Source organism: Eschrichtius robustus, chromosome 16, assembly GCF_028021215.1.
Source record: "Eschrichtius robustus isolate mEscRob2 chromosome 16, mEscRob2.pri, whole genome shotgun sequence".
NCBI classification, from domain to species: domain Eukaryota; kingdom Metazoa; phylum Chordata; class Mammalia; order Artiodactyla; family Eschrichtiidae; genus Eschrichtius; species Eschrichtius robustus.
Window position 1 is genome coordinate 22,291,386 of NC_090839.1, and position 23,932 is coordinate 22,315,317.

Sequence of the window (23,932 nt, forward strand, 5' to 3'; positions counted from 1 at the left end):
GATGGTGAACATAAGCTGCAGAAACTCGTTGCTCTAAGATGACAAGTATAGGGCTTCCCTGGTGGCGCAGTGGTTGAGAATCTGCCTGCCAATGCAGGGGACACGGGTTTGAGCCCTGGTCTGGGAAGATCCCACATGCCGCAGAGCAACTGGGCCTGTGAGCCACAATTACTGAGCCTGCGCGTCTGGAGCCTGTGCTCCGCAACAAGAGAGGCCGTGATAGTGAGAGCCCCGCGCACCGCGATGAAGAGTGGCCCCCGCTTGCCACAACTAGAGAAAGCCCTCGCACAGAAACGAAGACCCAACACAGCCATAAATAAAAATAAATTAATTAAAAAAAAAAAACAAACAAATGACAAGTATACCTACCAAGTGGGCAAAGGTAATACTGCCATTCCAAGAAGTAAATTGGATCTCTTAAATTTCCAGTGTCATCAACCTATGGCATAGCTGCCTCATAATGTATCCTTGGGTTCCAAGCAATAGGGATGTAGTAAATATGACATCAACTATATAAGATCTCTCTTGTTTACTGAGTGCCTACAGTATGGCAGGTACCGTGCTAGGTACTACAGAGACAAACAATACACACCAACTAAAAGGAACACAGAGTCTAATGCAGGAAGACCGCTGAGTAAAGAAATAACAATAAAACAAATGGCAAAGATGTTAAGAGAGATCAAATTCATTGTGGGCAAGAACGTAGGGAAAGAGACCTGCTGGTGACAGAACTAAAGGATATGGTGGGGAATTTGGCAGTAGCTATCAAAGTTTAAAATGCACATGCCCTTCAATCTGGGAATTCAACATTTAGATGTGTATCCTATAGAAATACATGTACACTAAGACACATGTACACAGAGGTTCACTACAGCATTGTTCATAAAAGCCAATATTTAAAATAACCAAATGTCCATATAGAAACATACTAAATAAATCATGGTAAATTAATAAATAAATCATGGTATCTCCAAACCATGAAATGCTATGCACCAGGCACAAAATATAAGGTAAATATGCATGCACCAACACTGAAAGATCTTCCGTTATGTGACCAAAAAAATCAAGGTGCAGAATATGTACAGGATGATTTAGGTAGGAGAAAAATATTTGCATATTTATATATATGTAAATAAGTGTACAGAAAACAATCAAAAAGGATACGCACAGAAGTGTTCACAGGTGCTATCTCTAAGTAGAGGAATGGAAAGGGGATCAGTGCAGTGAAGGACAGCTTTCATTTTTCATTCTACTATGCACTATTGGTATTTTTTACGATGACAATCTATTCGTGTATTACTTATATAATCAAACACACACACACAGAGCAGTATGACAAGTGCAATTACTGTTGTACGGTAGAGGTCAGCACAAAAACTGATAGGGCTCTGGTGCGGGGAAAGCTGAGCTCTGATCTAGCTACTCCTACTGTCAAAGGGGGCTGTGGCCCTAGGTCCAGTAACCAGGTTCTCCCCTCTCCACCTCCTTATCCACAGTACAGAGAGAACGTAGTGGACCACATTAGCCTTACCAAGTTGCCATGAGAACAGGATGCCCTCTGATACCTCTGTGCCTTTGTTCCTGCTAGTCACATTGCCTGGCATGCCTTTCCATGTTTTCTGCCTAACTAAAATCAAAATCATTCTTCAAGGCCCAGCTCAAATACCACCTCTTCTGTGAAGCCTTCACTAGCCCCCGACTTGGTATTCACTGCTTCTTCCTCTTTGCTCCCACAGTACTTTGCTTGTATTTCTTTTAAGGTATACTTCCTTCTACCATGCATTTATAGTCAGTCTCCCTAGTAACCTTTAAACTTGAGTGCAAAGACTATACTATTCAACTCCTAATTGCCTAGGGGCCTTAGGCATATGAAGATTCATTAAAGGTGTATGTCCTAGGAAGGAGGAAGGGAGGGAAAGAGAGATTTAGGACATTAAAATCTGTATAAATATGAAAATCCATTTACTTAGGATTCAAAACTGATGCAAAGTTATCAGATTCCTCATTACAGCACTTCACAGTGCACTGAGGAGCTGGTGTAGTAACAACCATATTAACTATCATTTAATGAGCACTTACTATGTGCCAGATACTGAGCTAAACACATGCCATTATTCTCATTTATTCTTCACAACCACCCTGTGCGGAAGGTACTATTTCTTTATACAGATGAGACACCTGAGGCTAAGAAAGGAGAAATGACTTACTCAAGGTCATTTGGGAGTCACACCCATATTTGTCTAACCCCAAAGCCTTAGACATTTCTCAACAGTAAAGCTATCACTAATGGCAGCCATGGTCAGTCTTCCTGGGGCCTTGAGAAGAGTAATGCAAAAAAGAGTTAACGTAACAGGCCTGATCCTTAGAAGGGCCTGGTCCTAGGCTGGCAGCTGGGAACCTGGCTTTTGAAACAATTCCTAAGTGATAAGGTTGATTTGCCGATCTGGGGCACTGAACATCTGCTTTCTTTCTGTGAGTCTGGAATTTTGGTAGCTGTTGCTGGCAGAGAATGCTATGATCTGTCTTCAATAAATACCCTGGTCTCAGAGTCTCAAACGGGCTTTCCTAACAGAAACACTGCACATGTGATGATGTATTTCACTGCTGGAAAAAGGAGCATGTTGACCCCTCCCAGTGGAAGGGAGAAAACACAGGAAGCTGCACATGAATTTCTCCAAACTGCCTGATGTGTCTTTTCCCCTTGCTGATCCTATTGTGTATCCTTGAGTACCACTGACTCCGAGTCCTGTGAGTACTTCCAGTGATTTCCCAAACATGTGGGTCATCCTGGGAAGACAAAACACACAAAGAGCAAAACCAAATAGCAAACAAAACATCTCAGAGGAGAAAGGGCAAAAACAGCAAAACAGAGCCTTACTTCTCTGGATTGTCTGGAAACTTGATCCGCAACTCTTGGTTTTTGTATGATCTTTTTTCAAATGTAAGGATCATTTTCTTCACTGAGCTTTCATCCAATGGTTCTTCCTGGGGTAAAGAGACAAATGCAACAATTTCAGTCCAAAGGGATTTCTTATTCACTAATCACTACTTCTTTCCCGTGGCTCTTACATGCCATTCTGCCCCTCATCTTTCTGGATTAACTGTACAGTACATACTTTATCTCCCTCATTAGAATGAGAGTTAAGGGTGTACATCACATGCTACTTTGTATCATCACTCGGTGTGTCTCACATCCAGCACAGGAAGTTCAACTTAAGGCATTAAAGACTCACTCATTCAACAAATATTTCTTGAGCATACTGTATGGCATGGAGTAAGCAACGATATTAAATGAATATTGTTTAATATTTATTTCGTCCTTCTCTTCTGTTGTACAGGTAAGATAACATTTAGAGGTTTAAAGAACTTGCTCACGGTCAAACCCTGAGTCAGTGACAGTGCCCCTCTATCTTTTCCCTACACCGGGGGTCAGCAAACTATGGTCCATACGTCAAATTCAACTTATAGCCTATTTTTGTACACCCATAAGAATGGTTGTTAATTAGCAATAGTCACTGCTTTGTGTTTCTTATATTATACATTACTGTATCTTGTCCTTACTAGCTACTGAGAAGGGTATCAGACAGGTACCTGGAATCCCGATACAGCAACAAGAATTTAGTAACCTCGCTCAGAGGAAGCATAAAAAAACTAGCAGACCATACAGAATATTCTTACTTCATACAGTGGAATAATACCTACAAAGGTAAATAAAGTGAATTTTTGAAAACAGAATCATTCGCCCCCCCCCCCCCAAAAAAAATCTACACTAGTTTCAGAAATGTTTTTTCCTCAGTTTATTTCCCAGTTTAAAGTAATGTGCTGCAGTACACTCTGCCTCTCTAACACTCTCCGAACTCCTAGCTTCGTAACTTTGTAGTCATTGACCAACACTCACACCTAAAAGCAATAAAGAAACTGCTATTAAGAGAACCAGAAATAGATCCTTCTGGAAAGCACTGAATCATCTCATAATTTTTTAAGTACCCCAAAATGTTAGCTATTATGTTATTAAATTTAGATTTTGGCATATTGAGTTTTTTTTTTTAATTTACTTATTTTATTTTTGGCTGTGTTGGGTCTTCATTGCTGCGTGCGGGTTTTCTCTAGCTGCAGTGAGCGGGGGCCACTCTTTGTTGCGGAGCACAGGCTGTAGGTGCACAGGCCCCAGGAGTTGTGGCTCGCGGGTTCTAAAGCGCAGGCTCAGCAGTTGTGGAGCACAGGCCCAGTTGTTCCACGGCATGTGGGATCTTCTCGGACCAGGGCTCGAACCCGTGTCCCCTGCATTGGCAGGCGGATTCTTAACCACTGCGCCACCAGGGAAGCCCCAACATACTGAGTTTTAAGTGGGAGATACCTATACATTCATTTTGGGCATGACACCTTTCTTAGATTTTATCAATGACTCCTGGACCCTGAGGTACTCTGTTGGAACCCCACCTGCTCCCCAGTGTCTACAGCTTTAAGGAGAGGTACCCTGACTTGGTAAAAAAAACTGAAGTCAGTGCCCTGGCTCAGTCAGGACTCAGAGCTTAGCTTCACTACTTACTACCCACGTGGCAACGTTACTTTGCTGAATATAATCTTCAAACCCTCACCAAGTCTAATTGATTCTACCTCATAAGTGAATTCATCCACTTGGCATTTAGAATAAAGTCCCAAATCCTTCACATGACCTATATAAGGAAGGCCTGGCAGGATTTGGCCCAGTAATCTCTCCAACCCCAAACCTCTATTAGTGGCCCATGTCTGCTTATTCACTGTTGACTCTCCAGTGCCCATGATAGGGCCTGGCACACAGGAGACATCCAATGAAGATCTGTTCAAGGAAGGAAGGAAGGCAGGCAGAAAGGGGAAAACTATTACCTGTATCTTTCAAGGTCATAGAGATGACCTAAAGACATGAGGTACATAAAATTGTTTTATAAACTATATGACACTCTATTAATATAAGCTGTTATTGTAACTATTAGCATGATTGTTAATGTACCCAACTTATCACTGGGATTTAACTAAAATAATTTAAGTTGCTAGGAAAGGGTTAAATCACTTTCAAGCAATCTCAGTACCTACGGCTTTTCTTTCCCTTAGCTAACATCCTGCCAACCCTGTAGGAAAAAAACTTTATTAGTGTTAATAACACAGCTCTCATAGGATTCCCAAAGTCTTAGCCTCTCCAGGGTTTGGCCTTCCCTCCTTTAATTTCTCTCCAACACTGGGGGAAAACCGAATTATCAGTCTTAGTCATCGGCCACAGCAGTATCTCCAATAGCTCAACGTCAGAAACCAGAGGGAGATTTCAGAAAGATGAATGCTGGTGATGTAGCACAAAAAGGACAATAATATTTTACAAGTTCACGTGACTTTACAGGGGCAAACATCACTTGTTTTTCATCAAATGGGACTTTGGTGGCAGTGAGAAAATAACTCCTGGACTTGTAGCCTTCCATACGTCATTTTTACAAAGCGACCTCTTTTTCCCTGTCCCTTAACAGAAGGGCTGGTCCCACATCCCATTTCTGTCTCCCAGGCTAGAAACCATTTACCCATGACAGCTACTATGCTAATCCTCCAGTACCAGCCTTGCCCGACACAGGAATTATACCTGCCAATTAACTGCCGCTGCAGGGCTAACAGATTGATCAGAAGCTAGTAAGGAGGGAGGGAGAAAGGGAGGATGTGCTAAACACACTGTTTGTCTAAGGCTGGCAGGGCTGCTGCCCTCAGAGAGGAAATCCAGGACTGTCTCCCACCACAGGTTTCCAAAGTGTCACCATCTCTTAGGGGCAGACCCCCGAATTACCACTGGTAGAAACCCTAATAAGGAGAGAGTTACTGTCATAAAACAATAAAGACCTTTTTGGAATATGAATCAATTTTTTTTCTTCTCAGATTCACACTCTAGCTTCATTTTTTAAATCCAAACTTAGCATCAAGTCTTTGAGGGAACCAAAAAACAGCTGGCTCTTAAGAATCTATTTCTATAATTCATACTGAACAAAATGCCAGCGTGAAATAACATACAAGTTAACACTTAAGGATTTAAAGAGACACAAAAGGTAAGGTCACATTATTTTTAATCACTGATATTTTACCTCTATTCTTTTCAGCTTCATTCATTTATTCATTCAATAAATATTTGTTAAGGACCTACACCAAGTTCTAGGCATTGCTCTGAATGCTAGAGATACAGCTGTGAACAAAACAGAGCCAGTCGCTGTTTTCAACAGAGGTTGGGGAGAGGATAACAAATGAGTAAAATAACAAACAGGAATTTCAGATCATGATAAGCGCTGTGAAGACAGTATACAGAATAAAGTGATAAGAGAATAAGAGAACGACTTGCAGGGCTACCTCAGAGACAGGAACGACTTCCCTGAGGAGGAAACATCTGAACTGAGACCTGAATGAGAAGAAACCAGTCATGAGAAAGCATCAGGGGAAGAAGAGCATGCCAGCAGAGGACACAGAAGGAAAAAGGTTCAGAGGCAGGAGTCAGTGCAAAGGCCCTAAGGCACCTTGAGGAACAGCAAATAGAAAGGGCCTTCGGTATCTCTTTCCCTAAACCATATTTTTTCAATCACATCTAAATACCTAATCCCCTGGCTGCGCCTTTAATTTCTTCAACTTTGTTGCTTTGCGAAGGCCATTTCAACTGCCTGAAAAGCCCTTCTTCCACTTATTTGACAGAATTCTACTCCTCTTTCAAAGACTATTGACTGTACTTAAAAATGAGTGCCCTCTATGTGTCCTCAGTACTGGCTAGGAAGCCTCTCTGACCCTCCTCAGTCCATACTAATTGCCCCACAGTTCAGTGCTTGGGCCTCGATTATAATATATAATCCAGAATAATTTAAAAACTCTATCTGTAATGTTCTTTACAGCTTGTAAAATGCTTTCCCAACTCCATTATTCCACTTAACCTTCATGTCAACACTGTGAAATAAGTATTCTTAACCCCATTTTACAGATTAAGCTGGGAAGTTCAGGGAAATTAAGCATTTAGCACTGAATTACACTCTACAGATGCTGTGTCAGGGCCGAGCATCTGAGCTCCAAGCCCAACTCTGCCACCTTACCTCTTCCTCTTCCTCCTCACCCTCTCTGTCAATAATTTGAAGCAGCCGTTTTTTGTCATCATCTGCTTCTTCGACCACAGTCATTTCCTCCTCCCGAAAGCGGCCACGCTCTCGAGTACCAGCTTGTCTCCGACGCATCTTCAGCTCTTCCTCTTCATCATCCCGGGGACGTTTTGTGCCCCTGTTGGGCTAAGAAAGAGAAAAAAGAAACACAGGATTTTAGAGCTGGAAAATATGTAGAAGGGCATACATACCAAGCATTCTAAAAGTTTTCGAGAATTCCCTGACTGAAAAACACCACAGCATACAATTTCTCCCACAGAATGAAGTAAAGCTCTAAGTGGTTATTTTTCAGACCCGCAACGGTTCTATAAATACATGATTACAGTCACCTACAAAGTAGCTGGCTTTTGTTACAGGTATTTTTCAATATGCAAAGTTTAGCACTTCACAAAAGTTCCTGTATATACAGAAATCACGGGGAACAAGGCTACTTTGAGAAGGGAACGCTGGGTTAAGCTCAATTTACTAGTTAGGATTCAGTCCCCAACACCAATCCCTTAGTACCTGGTTTTAATTCAGATTTTAAAAAGATTATAGTCACTCACAAGTAATTCAAGCAGAGACTATTACATACTTAACTTCCAAGGGTCTACAACGTTCTAAATTCCTACTTTACAGCAGAGTGGAGTAAGGCCCAGAGGTCAAGTATTACCCAAGGTCACAAAACCAGGAGCAGCACTGAAAATAGAATGGTACTTCCTGACTCCTAGTCCAGGGCTTTTCCCACCACACTGGTAGGGTCTCATTCTGCCTCTGACAGTGCAGTCCATGGAGGAGTTTTTACAATTGCTTGCCATTCAGCTGGAATAAAACAGGGCACTACTGAAATGGGCCTCAGAGCTGAGGAAAAAGAGCACCACACTAGATATCAAACAGCCCAATATTTCCATTCAGCTCTAGTTACTACTGTGCAACTCTGGGCACATCATTTAACCTCTCTAAGCCTTACTTTCCTCATCTGCAAGTGGAGATTATCACCCTTTTCTCCCTGTGAACTTCAGAAAAGATGTTTTTGTGTGTATTTTAAAATTTTTTTTCAGCTTTATTGAGATATAACTGACATATAACATTGTGCAAGTTTAAGGTGTACAACATGATGATCTGATTCACATATATATTGTGAAATGATACCACAATAAGGTTAGTTAATACCTCTATCACCTCACATAATTACCTTTCCCCACCACCACCGATGGTGAGAACATTTAAGATCTCAGCAACTTTCAAGTATACGATACAGTATTATTAACTACAGTCACTCTGCTATACATTAGATCCCCAGAACTTATTTACCTTATAACTGGAAGTTTGAACCAAACGGTGGCAAACTGTAGTGAAAGAACACTAAACAAATACATAAAATTATTACTATGAGTTACTTAATCCAAATGATTCTGTCTTCCCCAACACAAAACATTTGTGTTAGGCGGCTCTTCAACGAGCTTTTCTTTATCGGTTACAATAACTGCACACACCAACAGTGTGCTAGGTGCAATGTGGTATGTTACTACCAAAGTGAAGAAAATGCTACATTCACTGCCAGCCTGCTAAGCTGCTTTTGGTGAGAACAGACAAATTTCTATTATACATGATACACATCTCACCCTGTGACTTATAACCCACACTGTTACTGAACTCTGCTACCCCAGTGGTACAAAGGCATTCCCCTCTATATTCATGTACCCTGCTGGTTCCACATACCAGGTACTTCAGTAAGTCTAAGCATATGACATTGCTTAGAAAACTCACATTAGACAATTTGGTTTGTGGGGTACCACCTGCTATTTTTCACTCTGTTCCTGAGTCTCCCTGGGATGGATTATAATTTCATATGATCACACTCTATTTCCATAAATATAAAAATTACAAAAATCTGTTGTCATCGTTACTAGTCTACACGTTAAAAAAAGAAGAAGAAAAAGAAAAAGAAAAAGGAAATCAACATGCCAGTAACCAAAGAGTACAAAAAAAGGAGGTGGTGGTTTTCATGTGAGAAGGAGAAGGAGGTAGCTTGCTCCTAAAGGAGGGCAGGCTTCAAACTAGGTAGCTCCACAGCAGGTAAGGAACTTCAGCCCCCTGGGAGCACTAATTCTTTCAGGCTCGTAAAACAAGCCCTGCTGCAGTTCTGATTAGCGTGAGCCTATTGCAGCAGCCAAATCAAAGCATGAGCTCCATAGTCCTCCACGGAGAGGAGATTTCTGGATTGTTTATCTCAGCGCAGAGAGAAAAGGCAGTGGACCACAATTAGAAGGAGAAAGCTAAATACTGCCACAGTTAAGAAATGCAAAAAAAAAAAAAAAAAAGAACACTGGCAATGTCTCTTTTGAACACATCTTCCAATCCACTTCTGTAAAACAAACATTTCAGAGGTCAGGGAGGAGTTTCATTTTTACCACTAATAATTTCCACTGAAATAGCACTTTCCTTCTGCAGAACTTAAAACACTCCTTTTAATCTTTATCCCATCTCTGGGGATGAGAAGTAGTTAACAGTTCTATCTTATAAGCAGGGAGACAGGATGCCTGAGATCCTTTAATAAACTCTTGCAAAGACAACCTGGTGCCTTCTAAAAGTTGAAACTGATCTCTGGGAAGTTTGCCAATTTCCATGATTCCAGGACCCTAGCTGAGACAGGTCTGAGGGACTTTCAGGCAAGAACATATACCTATAAACATAAGTCATACAAGACGTTAGCCAAGTTAAAATAATATTTGTTAAACCATTCATTCAACAAATAATTTATTAAAGAATTCCAAGGCTTGAAGGATCCTCAAGTAATCAGCCTGGCCTAGTACCAGTCCCAGGCTTCCATTAGGGTAATGTCTAAATGGGGACACAGGGATAGACAGGGCTAGAACGGATTCTTGAGACAAGAATAGCTTTGCTAATCTTTATGAATAGTCTAAGCACATTCCTAAGAGGGCAACCTTTAGGTTTACCCACTGTATCTCCAATTTCCTTCCCCCTCATACAGGGTATTCGGCTTTAGCTCCCCTCATGGAGGACAACTCTGCAGCAGAGCACAGCAGAACCCATCCCACTGGGAGGTTTTGACATGGTTCCTTGACAAACATAACAGCTCCCACCTCCCTCTCCAACAGATGGATAAGCCTCCCAAAGGCCCTGATATATTTTATTTCAGCATTTTTCTCTCCCAAGGCAAAATTTTAAAAACTTCTGTTCTTTACTTCTCTTCTCAGCTCTCAATTCTTTTTCAGATACTAACCCTCCAGAGAAGTTCCTACTCATTTCTGAAATTTGACCATTCTGGGTAATAAAGGTTAAAATTAATTTCTTTAACAAATATATAATAAGTGCCAACTATATATAAGGCACTGTGCTGGGGACTGGAGACACATGGCATAAAGACAAACATTGCTTTGTTATCAAGGGGCTTAACAATCTAGGACACAGCAGTCCAATCAAAATATAATGCAAGCCATAGATATAATTTAAAATTGTTTTAGCAGCCAAATAAAAAAAGAAACAGATGAAATTAATTTCAATAATACATTTTATTTAATCCAATATATCTAAAATATTACCATTTCAACATGTAATCAATATAAAAAATTACTAATGAGGTATTTTACTTTTTTGTTTTAAATACTAAGTCTTCGGAATTCGGTAGATGTATTTTACACTCGTGGTGTATCTCAACACAGAACCAGCCATATTTCATGTGCCCAACAGCCATGTGCAGCTAGTGGCTACCATACTAGACATCCCAGGTTTAGGGAATTTTCATCTGAGGGGTTCCTGTTCCCTGATAATGTCAAAATGAAATTGGATTTCTGGCAACACTGAATGAAATAGGGACTCATATAAAGCTGAAGTCCTATTTGTAAAAGATCCCCATTAAAATCTGTGAAGCTAACAACACCCTGCCCCAGAAATAAACTTCTAGATTATATTTACCAGTATTCACCACTGAGGGAGTGATCAGTTATACAAAACAAAGCAAGAACATGTAATGGGGAAGAACCTAGGAACTGCCAAACTGCTTTCACTACAGAAGAGACAAAGGACTCTGGATCCAGAAAGGGAGCACTCACAGCCTGTCAGAGAGGTCATCAGCTCAGGCCTGAGCTCTCCTTGTGTTTTACACAAAAAATCCCAAGAGGATTAAGCCAGTCTTACCAGTCACCTTTGGAGATTAATTTGTTTTGGTATCTGAAAGGTGTTCGGAATCCCTCAAGATGAAGGAATGACAAAAGAAATTGTTCTTAATAAAGTCATTTCTCTGCTTCTGCTGCCCACAGCAGAAAAATGATTAACTCTTAACTTCTGATGTACTAGAACATCAGCCTTTAAGGATTTTTACAATCTTCTACATTCCCTGCCTTATTCCCAATAGGTGGTGAGCGGAATAAATGCTCACTAAGCATTTGCCACCATCCAACCACACAGCTGGTACCCTTTCTAGGATACACAAAGGATTCCCACTTGCTCAAAGCTTATAGGAAGCTCCAAGAATATATATACAATATGTCTTTACTTTCCAAAACTCCTGATGCCTTGTGTGTGTTTGTGTGTGTATGATGAATGATATATATACCCATCCCCCTAGAAATAGAAATCAAGACATCTCCATGAAAGCTTTGAAAGAATTAAAAAATTAAATAAGCAATCTGCCTAGACTAGTCCCTGCATACCCAGACAATATCTAACCTAAGCTTTAGGTTTCATTTCTCTCCCCCTCTCTCTCTCTTTTTAATTAAAAAGCAGTGAGAAGCTGTAGCTATAATGAGGGGCTGTAGGAAAATGCAGTTATATTGGGCTCAAAGTAATGTACCATAGGAAGAGGCTACATCACCAGAACGAATCCTAAATTAAAACTCCACTATGAAACCAACCCCATTTCCTCTGAGCATGCAATCTATATTATCGCATTTATGGTCTGTCTCGACCTCAATTAGACTTGGGGGTGGGGGAGAAGAAAGGGGACTTCTATAATAAGCAATAATGGTATCATTATGATAAATTATGAAAACACACAGTGCAATTATTAATGTGAAGAGCACATTTGTACCAGGCTATAACAATGTAGATGTACACTGTGGGGGAACATCTAAATATAGCTCAATATTCCAAGTTACCTGGCTAAGAAATGGAGTAATTTTCATAAAATGTACTTTCATGTTAATGGAAGAAAAATTTGTTCACTTTTATTAAGGAAATGGAAAAAATTCAAAGGAAATCTTCTATTAACTTTATAATAAACCAGGAATTCTTCACCTAGCATCAAGAAGGTCACATATCTTCAGAAAAGGGCCTTCCAAGTGGGGGCATAAAGTGCTGTTTCCTAAATATCAAACAATGGGAAAGACTCAAATGTGAACTGAAAGAGATAATCTAGTTTATCCCTCTTTTTACAGAAATAGGGAAACCTGAGCTCGGTGGGTTTAAGCACCTTGTCTGTGGTAGGCAATAATATAAGGCTTCTAATTCCCAATATAGTTCGTCTCCTCCTTCGCTATACTAACTAGTCATTCCTAACCTGTGTGCAATGGTGATATCCTGTCTGGAGAATGAATTTTGGAGTCAGATTTTCCTAAATTCAAATCCTGGTCCCTCTACTTAGCAGCCCTGGAAAGTAACTTACCCATTCCAGGCTTGAGTTTTCTCAATCTATAAACTAGGAACAACCCGCACTTTCACGCAGACTTTTATATATATATATATATATATATATATATATATATATATATATATATATATATACACATATATACACACACACATATACATACATAAAGGCCAATGTTTCTAAAGTGCTAATCACAGTTTAGCCCACAGAAGACAATACATGTATCTCTCCTGGACACACCTGACTCAGAATCAAAGAACCTCAAGGTTGGAGAGGGTGTTGACCATTAATGGGTGTTAAAACAAGGATCCCATTTTTAACATCAAAATATTTGACAGACCCCACCCCAGCTGCACTTTTTTAGTATCCAATGATTGAGAAAATACACAATGACAACAAACAAATATATTTCTATGTATTTGGTAATACTTTTCATTGAATTTGTGTTTTTAACTCCCACATTTAAGAGAGAGAGAAGAGAAGAGCAGGCAAAGAGAAACAGAAAAAGAGAGACTGATTAATTTTGAGAGAGATTTTGAGAGATTGAGATTCATTCTACAGAAAATGCTTGTGTATATCTGGATTCAAAACCTCTTGCAATAATTCTGAGTCACTAGAGACAATCCAGACTTTAGGAATCCTTGATCTAACTCAATTATCTTTCTGAGGTTTGAAAACCCTTTAAAACATTTCTGCTAGGCATAGGCTGGGGTTTCCTAATACTTCCGGTGACCAGAAACTTAACCTCCTCCTCAACTGCACCCCCTCCATCTCTGGATCACTCAGAGAGTTCATTCAATTAAGGGGCAACCTTTCAACTTAATAATTTTCTTCCCTAGTCCATAATCTTTCTCCTTAAAGCAATATAAAATAGGTTTAGTCTCACTCTCACATTAAAAAAAAAAACACTTTATATTATTTTAAGAGAGTAATCCTATTTCATTCTTCCTCTCTCATTGCTTTTTCTTTTTCAGAATAAACACTTTCAATATGAGATGGGAAGAATGTATGCAACACAGTTAAGGGAGGTGTACACATAATTAAATTCCTTCCTACCTTTATTTGGGGATTTCATAATTTCAAAGCTTTCTGATACCTCTTCAGGTGATTAGACATATGGAATGTCACAAACCCAAGCTTGTGGACGGATTGCTCTAACCAATTCGAAGTGCTCAGAAATCATCTGCTGTTAACCTCACCTGATTACATTTTGTCAGAATAAAAAGGAGTTTTCAAACATTCATTTTTACCAGATGGTAGTGAGTGGCCTGACCCAGAAGTTACAGATGAGCTGCAGTAATGAGTTTTCCCTTGCCTTTGCTGGCTGCACATTCACTGGTGACATTTTACAACTAGGGCTTCTGGCTCAATCAATATTTGCAGACATGAAACCTGCCAAAGTTTACATCAGGGCTCCCTTGCAAATTTGCTTAAGGCATCAGAACTGAAAAAGCTCACAATCTCTAATGCTGCAACTATCATCAGCCAAAGTTCATAATTAGGGATCAAAGTCATCAGAGACAGAAATTTCTACCCACTCAAAGGGTTGCTGTGATGGTTAAAGCATCTTACAAAGGGGCTTTGTGTAAGCTATAAAGTGCTATGTCAATGTAAGGGAATATCATTATCATGTTTTTAAGAAATATCTGAGTGACTAGAACAAAAAATCTCACAATTTGTATGGAAACACAAAAGACCCCGAATAGCCAAAGCAATCATGAGAAAGAAAAATGGAGCTGGAGGGATCAGGCTCCCTGACTTCAGACCATACTACAAAGCTACAGTAATCAAGACAGTATGGTACTGGCACAAAAACAGAAATATAGATCAATGGAACAGGACAGTAAGCCCAGAGATAAACCCATGCACATATGGTCACCTTATCTTTGATAAAGGAGGCAAGAATATACAATGGAGAAAAGACAGCCTCTTCAATAAGTGGTGCTGGGAAAACTGGACAGCTACATGTAAAAGAATGAAATTAGAACACTCCCTAACACCATACACAAAAATAAACTCAAAATGGATTAAAGACCTAAATGTAAGGCCAGACACTATTAAACTCTTAGAGGAAAACATAGGCAGAACACTCCATGACATAAATCACAGCAAGATCCTTTTTGACCCACCTCCTAGAGGAATGGAAATAAAAACAAAATAAACAAATGGGACCTAATGAAACTTAAAAGCTTTTGCACAGCAAAGGAAACCATAAACAAGACAAAAAGACAACCCTCAGAATGGGAGAAAATATTTGCAAATGAAGCAACTGACAAAGGATTAATCTCCAAAATTTACAAGCAGCTCATGCAGCTCAATATCAAAAAAACAAACAACGCAATCCAAAAATGGGCAGAAGACCTAAATAGACATTTCTCCAAAGAAGATATACAGATTGCCAACAAACACATGAAAGAATGCTCAACATCATTAATCATTAGAGAAATGCAAATCAAAACTACAATGAGATATCATCTCACACTGGTCAGAATGGCCATCATCAAAACATCTAGAAACAATAAATGCTGCAGAGGGTGTGGAGAAAAGGGAACCCTCTTGCACTGTTGGTGGGAATGTAAATTGATACAGCCACTATGGAGAACAGTATGGAGGTTCCTTAAAAAACTAAAAATAGAACTACCATACGACCCAGCAATCCCACTACTGGGCATATACCCTGAGAAAACCATAATTCAAAAAGAGTCATGGGCTTCCCTGGTGGCGCAGTGGTTGAGAATCTGCCTGCCAATGCAGGGGACACGGGTTCAAGCCCTGGTCTGGGCGGATCCCACATGCCGCGGAGCAACTAGGCCCGTGAGCCACAACTACTGAGCCTGAGCGTCTGGAGCCTGTGCTCTGCAACAAGAGGCCGCGACAGTGAGAGGCGCGTGCACCGCGATGAAGAGTGGCCCCCGCTCGCCACAAGTAGGGAAGGCCCTCGCACAGAAACAAAGACCCAACACAGCCATAAATAAATAAATAGATAGATAGATAGATAGATAGTCATGTACCACAGTGTTCATTGCAGTTCTATTGACAATAGCCAGGACGTGGAAGCAACCTAAGTGTCCATCGACAGATGAATGGATAAAGATGTGGCACATATATACAATGGAATATTACTCAGCCATTAAAAAAACGAAATTGAGTTATTTGTAGTGAGGTGGATGGACTCAGAGTCTGTCATACAGAATGAAGTAAGTCAGAAAGAGAAAAACAAATACCATATGCTAACACATATATATGGAATCTAAAAAAAAAAAAAGAAAAAAATGGTCATGAAGAACCTAGGGGCAAGACGGGAATAAAGACGCAGACCCACTAGAGAATGGACTTGAGGATATGGGGAGGGGGAAGGGTAAGCTGGGACAAAGTGAGAGAGTGGCATGGACATATATACACTACCAACTGTAAAATAGATAGCTAGTGGGAAGCAGCCGCATAGCACAGGGAGATCAGCTCGGTGCTTTGTGACCACCTAGAGGGGTGGGATAGGGAGGGAGGGAGGGAGACGCAAGAGGGAAGAGATATGGGGATATATGTATATGTATAACTGAGTCACTTTGTTATAAAGCAGAAACTAACACACCATTGTAAAGCAATTATACTCCAATAAAGATGTTAAAAAAAATAGATGCTCAATAAATATGTATAAAAAAAAAAGAAATATCTGAGTGGCAATTCCAGATATTCATATATAATTATATATTATGCCTTTGCAAGAATCATGGCAATATGCCACCTTTTTTTTCTGGAAGAAAAACCAGGTACCAAAAACTCCTCAAAATCTCCAAGCAAAGTCATCGCAAATATTAAACAGAACCCTCATGTACTTATTAATTCCCAATTTAAAAAATTACAGGTACTAAGAGTACAGTAATTACTGGAGAATGTGGGTTTTACCAATGTCCACGGTGGTGGGGGGGTGGGGGGGTGAGGGGGAATCAATGTATCAAAAATTAACATTACCAAAGGTCTCACTTATGATCTGTAATCTGATTGGCTGACAAGTAACATGAATATGATTTATAATTTGAATCACTAGTCATGAAGACTCTACTTAATCAATTTTTCCTACCAAAAAAATTCTTACTCCTTGTTAAAGCCTGAATATATATCCATCTCGTTTCCAAAGGGTGTGTAGATTTCCTTTTTGGAAGTACACACTATTCTTTAGCATTCATGATTTACTTTGACATTTTCTCTGATTAATTCTACAGCTGCATCAGTAAGCTGAATGTTGATTCTGTTTCTTTATCAAGCCTAACAGAGGCAGATACTTGTAAAATCATTGTAAGGTAAACCACCTCCATTTTAACAGACATTGTGAATGTTTTGTCAGCTACATCAGAACCATGATCATTCACTCATTCACTCAGGAAGTGTTTACTGAGCTAACAGAACCTGAACATCACTCTACTAGGTGTTGGAGGGAATATTAGACATCAAACCAAGAACAACAACAACAGAACTGCACTGACCTAAAAAAAGCAACATAGTATACAATGCAAAGAGCAGTGGACCAATAATCCTAAAAATCTGGGTACTAGTGAATCACTTCAAAGTCACATGACCTTAGATAAGTCATTTGACTTACCAGCACTGCATTTAAAAAATGCTCTGCCCTTGCTCTGCTACCTCACAGGATTGTCTTTAGTAAGATAAGGGAGAATAAGATTAAATAAAATAAAGATACAGCACTTTAAAGAAAAAAGAGCCTAGGATTCAATTTCTTTTAATGACAGCTAACTGCAAAGTCCTATATATACAACAGACTTTTAGAATTACTTAAAATCAGCTTTTGACAAGGAATATAATCACAATTATGATTTCAAAAGAAAAAATACTGAGTAGCCCATAAGCATGTAAAAAGGGACCCAATCTCATTAAAAATCAGGGAAATGCATATAAAAACCATGAAATATCATCCGGTTGGCAAAAATAAAAAAATTAAAATCTGGCAATATCATGTGTCGGTGAGGATATAGAGAAACAAATTAAAACTTGCTGATAGAAGAGTAAATGAGTACAGAGCTAATTGGTGATACCTAGTAACACTGAAGAAGCATATATTCTATGGCTATCCCAGCAATTCTACTCCCAGGTATACACATTAGAGAAATTCTCAGACATATGCACAAGGACATATTTAAAGAATGTTCACTGGAGCATATTTGTAATAAGAAAAAAGAAAATTTCAATGATCACCGGATGCATACATAAGCAGTAATCATTAAAAAAAAAATGACTGGGAATAATAATCACCAAATTCAGGATAGTGATCGCTTCTAAGAAGGGTAATAAAGAAACTGGATTAAGGACGGCTACACAATGAAATGGGACTAGGGAAGGGTACACAGGACACTTCAACTGTATTTATAATGTTTTATTTCTTAAAAAAAGATCTGAAATAAACTTGGCAAAATGGTATGGTTATGCACATACTTAGGGGGGAAAAAAAGGAGACCACTAGAAGCTAGCAGGGAATCATGCAGAACAAGTCACGCCCAACTGGTTGTAGTCCCTTGATATTGTTACTGCTGATTAAGGTTACAATACCTACAGGTGCTCACCTTTATCTCAACAAGATCTTTCACAACGTCACTCAAGTGGGCAGACGGAGAAATGTGGGTGAATGGTAGTATAGAGAGGTAGGTTCATAATAGGTTAAACCAAAAGAGTATGAGCAGTATAAAGTCCCTTGTTTAAATTCAAAATAGCAAATATATAAAGTCCCTGCCAGAGGAAATATGACTTAAAAATAATTCATTCAGGAAACAGCTGATGGTTTTAGTTAATGTCATTTTCAACAGGATGGCCAACTTTAATTTTTTTAAAATCTAATGCATATTAAGGGTGCACTATTAGAAGCATAACATCTAATTTGACTACAGTCCCGTAGCACTGAGTTAGCTACCACACTTGAAAAGAGGCATTACAATCTCAATATTGCATGAGCGGGATAGTACAGGGTCTGGAAACCTTGCCATAGAAAAAAACCAACAAGGGAATGAGAGGAGAATTAGGGAGGGACCCAAGAGTCACCTTCAGTTACTCAAATGATGCCTTGGAATGGAGTAAGCACGTATAGCGCTACCATGAAGAGCAGACCACCTTCCTTTCCCCTTTTGTTCCAGCTAGAAAAATCCTACTCAGCCTTAAACTCCAGCTCAAAGGCCACCTTCTCTAGGAGTCATCCAAATGCTCCAGTAAGACCTCTGAGCTTCCTCAGCAGTGTATCATATCAGCACACAACACATTATCAGCACACAACACGTGCATTAATAAATCTCCATCTCCTCTACTCCATCTCCTCTACTAAATCATATACTAGGTCCTCAAGGGTAGGTACCCTGAGATCTGACCCTTACTGCTAACACCTCAGCACCCCACAGTGCCCAGCTCATAGCAGGTACTTAACCCACACTGCTAAATCAATGAGAGACAAGGGAAGAGGGCAGCTAACAAATGAACTACCCAGGAACCATAATTCACTATTAGCAAATGTATACAATGTATGCATATTCTCAGAATTTCTTGGATCGTTAGATTACTGCAACCAGGCAGAATTCATCTGTTCTATGTGTTCTATCTACATATTTAATCATTTTATGCCACCCTGGGCTATATAGCTTAGTAAATTTTCTAATGGTGGCACCAAGTGATATTCAGAGGGTAAGAAGAGTAAAACTCAGATTCAGACAAAGTGTATCCATACAATCTCATAATTTACAGATGAATAAACTAAGACTCAAGGATGTGACAAGACTTGAGCCTGAAGCCATAGAGCTGGGTCTGGAATCTAACTCTCACTTTTACAGCAGCAGTATACACAACCCCCCAGTCAGCTTTCCTTAGTCACAACTTCAGAAACTATCATCTAAAGGCATAATTTGCATCATCTCTCCCTGCTGCCATCATCGTTCAACCAACACCAAAATCCCTCCTGCCACTTTTCTGCCCATGCCGTTAGCCAGGAAAGCTCTTTTCTGTAGTTGCTTCTTGCCTGTTTGGAAGCTCACTGACCAGAAGCGCTTACTGTTATCTGTCTATATGGAGATTATGGTAAAACTCCCTCCGCCAGATCATCTGGGGAACCCACACTGAGCCCAGGGGTTACCCACCTTGAACACCAGTCCACTTTGAATCTTTAAACATTAAATAACAAATTAATATGGCAAAGCTATTTTAAATTATTTAAACTATTTCCAAAGGCTCAGACACGAGAAATTCACTTTATTATTTAAATATCTAACACAAAGGTTAGATATTTTATAAGTGTATGTCACAGAGGCTGGGGGAGGTGGAGTATGCATTCAGCAACCAGGAGACCCACACAATGGCTTTGCAAGTTACATGGCACACCTGTTACATGTAATCGTGATGACAGAGACGTCTCCAGCCAGTGGACTACTGCCTCTAGCAATGCACAATTCCATTAAGACTAAAGTGGGGAAGGAAATCTTTAACTACTCTTTTTATAAGTTGCCTCTAAGGTCATTGCCAAGACTCAAAACTGCATTCCTCTTTCAAACAGCAGGAGTGACTGTGGCGGGGAGGCGGGGTGGCGTATACTAGCAAGAAGACAGACAGGAAAGAAAAAAGTGGAGATGTTTTGAGAAAATGGGAAGGGGGGTAATATTCAGAGCGCTGAGACTAGATGAGTGAGAACCAGATCATAAGTGAGAAACGAGTCATGTTAGTTATTTACAAAATCTACGTCTTTCACAGTTGCTTATTAATTCCTTAAGGGTTCCAACATGGTTTTGATCTCTGGAGCCTAGGACATCAGCTATTACCATTATTTCTTTTAAAGCTTAAAACTTATCCACATAAGTCTGTTACACAATAGCTGCCACATTTATTTCAAGGAAGACAGAACTCACATGAAACTGTACCCTGAGTATCTTGTTAAAAAGAGTATTTTTCAACATTATGGGTAATACTTTAAAGTCTGAAAATGTAGCACGATTTTACAACACACTTTCCAGCCCTGGAGTGCCGATTTACCTATCTCTCTCAGCTTGAATGAAGTATCTAGTGTTATGGCATCTGTATATGCCTGTTGATGAGTCCATCAAAAACAATGAAAAGAGATGGCTTCATGTCTGTTTTCTTCTAAGATGCATTTTATTTTCCTCAACCCAAAGGTTTTACTATTTCTAGAAGCTTTACAAACCACTAGAGTTAGCAAAATACCTCTGTTCCCAATAAAGACAAGGATGGTAAATGAATTATTCTTAGAGTCAGAAATATCTCCTCCACCCAGAAAACAGAGGGCACCCTGACCACCTGGTCATGTTGAATATGATCAAAAGGAATTCTCTGGTAGCCTGGGTAGCCTCTTGCCCAGCTACGAATTCCCTCTACAAGCTCTATCTCCACCACAACTCTCTCAGGAAGGCTATAAAAATCACTTCAAAGTGAATTCAAACTAATAACTGCTCACTCCAAAAACATTTTAGGGTACTCAATTTCCTAGCAATAGCATCTAATAGATCAGATAAGCCAAAACACACACCTCGCTGGGTGGGAAGAAACTCTACCAAGGGTTAAGATAATTAAATAAGTGTCTTATACAGAAACAAATTAAATAAATAGTAGAATAAAATAATTGTTTTGAACCATCTCTTTCCTTTTTAAAGTTTTCTTTGAAGCCTGGCAGGCTTTTGGCATCAAAAAAACTTAAGAATTGACTGCCTTTAAAAAAAATTACCTTAGAACAGTGCAAAGACAACTGTTTTTTTTTTTTTTTTGGCATCATGCAAAGACATCATTACATTTTATAATACCTTTACTTTTTTATAAAGGAAAGCAAAGTGAATTTTCATAAGCATGTTTCCTCTGTGGGTGAATCTCTAGTTGGTTACAACCAACTCGAGAGAGCCATCAAGGCAAACTACCCATTAGCTGTCAATTTAGAATGACTCTAGAAAGCTAGCCCCAGAGCTCCACCAGTATCTTTTCAACAACCTCTTAATCTTGTTTATAACACCTGTGTTAAAGCAGCCTGACATCAATCCTACTCACTTGTCTCAGACTGAAATTACTTAGAAACTTGAGAATTCAGGTAAACATATTAAATACCAGAGAGTCACTGGCTAAAAACCCTGTACACAAGGGAATTCGGCCACCTCTTTTAAACAAAGCTGCATAAATAAGCCAGGATGGGTCTCAATAGGCAAAGTCAGATATAAATCTTACAAAGAGCTTCTTAGGAGGCACTGAGGTCAGAGAATCGCAGGATTTAAAGAAACCATGAAGAATTCTTCCTACAGCTTCCTCACCAAGCGATTATCCAAGCTTTATAACAATGACCATTAACTGTGTGCTTATTATATACCTGGATCTTGACATTTCATTATCTTTTCAATCCTCACACAACTCTGCCAGGTAGGTAATACCATTCCCTGTTTCTTCAAGTGAGGAAACCAAGGCTCAGGCAGTGGCTTGCTTAGCGAACTGCCTAAGGTCAAAGAGCTAGAAAATAGTGGAGACAGGACTCAAACGGTCAATCTAAGCCCAAAGCTCTTGCTCTTACCAGGACACCATACTACCTACGACCACGTGATTGGGAAATCACCCCACCTTAACTGGTTTCTGGGCTTACTACTAATCTGTTTCCCAAGGCTACTTAAACTTAAGTGTACTTTTAGCAGCTCTACCACTTTCTGTTTTAGAAACCCATGTGTGTCCCAGGCCGGTACAAAACATAATGTACATAGGAAATGATGGTAAAGTAGTCCCATTTATAGGGGAGCAAGGTGCAGGGAGAAGAAAATGGATTTTAGTGGTCAGACACTTAACTTTGTTGTTACCAGTGTGTGACCTTGGTCAAATCACCACACACTGAGATCATCCTTGGAAAAAGCTCTCACAGCGAGGAAGTGCCTAACCCAGAAAAAGTACTTAATAAATGTTTAAGAAAAAAAATCAAACGGAAATGCATGTGCCAGATATAACCAACATGAAATAAAAACTCACCTTGTTAGTTTTATCTTTTGCCTATAAGGTTGGGTAAAGAGAAAACAGCAATTATGGCCCACATTAGAGTTGGTATAAATCTGGCTAACAAATGATTAATCTCTTGTTTTGGAGTCAGAGACAGCTCTGGTCTTTAAAACAACTCCAGTCAACTCTCGGGTTATTAAAGTACTGGAATCGGACTTTTATCAAGATCATCAACTGCTATTTAAGACAAGTTTCACCCAACCCACTGTCTCCTATGACTAGGGCCACTGTCATTCACAAACACAGCTTAATCTCCTCTCCATCAAGATGTAAGAGACAAGAAAGAGAAGACAACTGTGGAGGTGCTAAGAGTTAACATAAAAAGATACCTGGAAGAAACCCAAATTCAGCCACCTAATCACTGATTCACTGCTTCAATCATTCATCCCTCGTTCTTTCCTTTCTTCAGTCAAGAGACATTCATTGAGTATTTACAGCAGGTACTGAGCTGGTCACTGCCCTAGAGGAACTCAAAGGCCAATGGGAAGAAAGATATGTAATCAAGTAATTCCAATACAGAATTGTTGGGAAAGGCAGTCTCATGCATGCAGTATTTCAAACCCCACTCAGTCACATAAAAATGGGCCTTGGGCCTGGAATACTTCCGTACAAGAGATAAGGAGCCCATACAGCCTATGCCTGGCTTATCACTTTGTATAGGAATATCTCTCCCTGTTTCAGGCTCAGCAAGTGTTCCTTTGTTCTGCTTAAGCATGTATGTCAATGGCCCTTAGTCATGCCACTAGCTTTCAGGTCTGGGTCCTTCTGCTGCTGCAAGAAAGAGGGGTGCACATAGGCCAACTGTCCAGCATTGGAAGGGGGAGGGCCCTGCTAGCCACAAGGGACTGACGTACACTACGGGAGCTGATCTTGCTCTGTCTCTTCTCTATGTGAGTAAAGCATTGTTCCATCCAGTGCTTGACTGTGTTGTGTTTTCCTTGGCAACTCCAATACCAAGATGCAATGGACAGTGTTTGAAGTGCTCCCCTGGGATTGGTAACTGATGCATGGTGTTCTGCTTCCCTGGATTTGATAACCAAGGCATGGTGTTCTACTGGACAAGAATGATATATATGGTAGACTGGAGGCAAGTACAAGGTAGGGTGATGGTAGCATTCTGCTGCATTCTACTCTCTAGTGTGTTTCTTTTTTTAAGCTACCTTCATCCACTGGAGCCCTCTACTAGGAA

General features: G+C 39.8%; 1 protein-coding gene across 1 annotated transcript in view; it reads right to left on the bottom strand.

The window, feature by feature from the left end:
• CTNNBL1 (catenin beta like 1) overlaps positions 1-23,932 on the bottom strand; it is a 164,111-nt gene that overhangs the window by 127,430 nt on the left and 12,749 nt on the right. Inside the window, exons 2-3 of the mRNA XM_068565617.1 lie at positions 7,080-7,268; positions 2,879-2,985 (exon numbers count right to left, since the gene is read on the bottom strand). Of these exons, the coding sequence (XP_068421718.1) occupies positions 2,879-2,985; positions 7,080-7,268 (296 nt within the window). The remainder of the gene's footprint in view (positions 1-2,878; positions 2,986-7,079; positions 7,269-23,932) is intronic.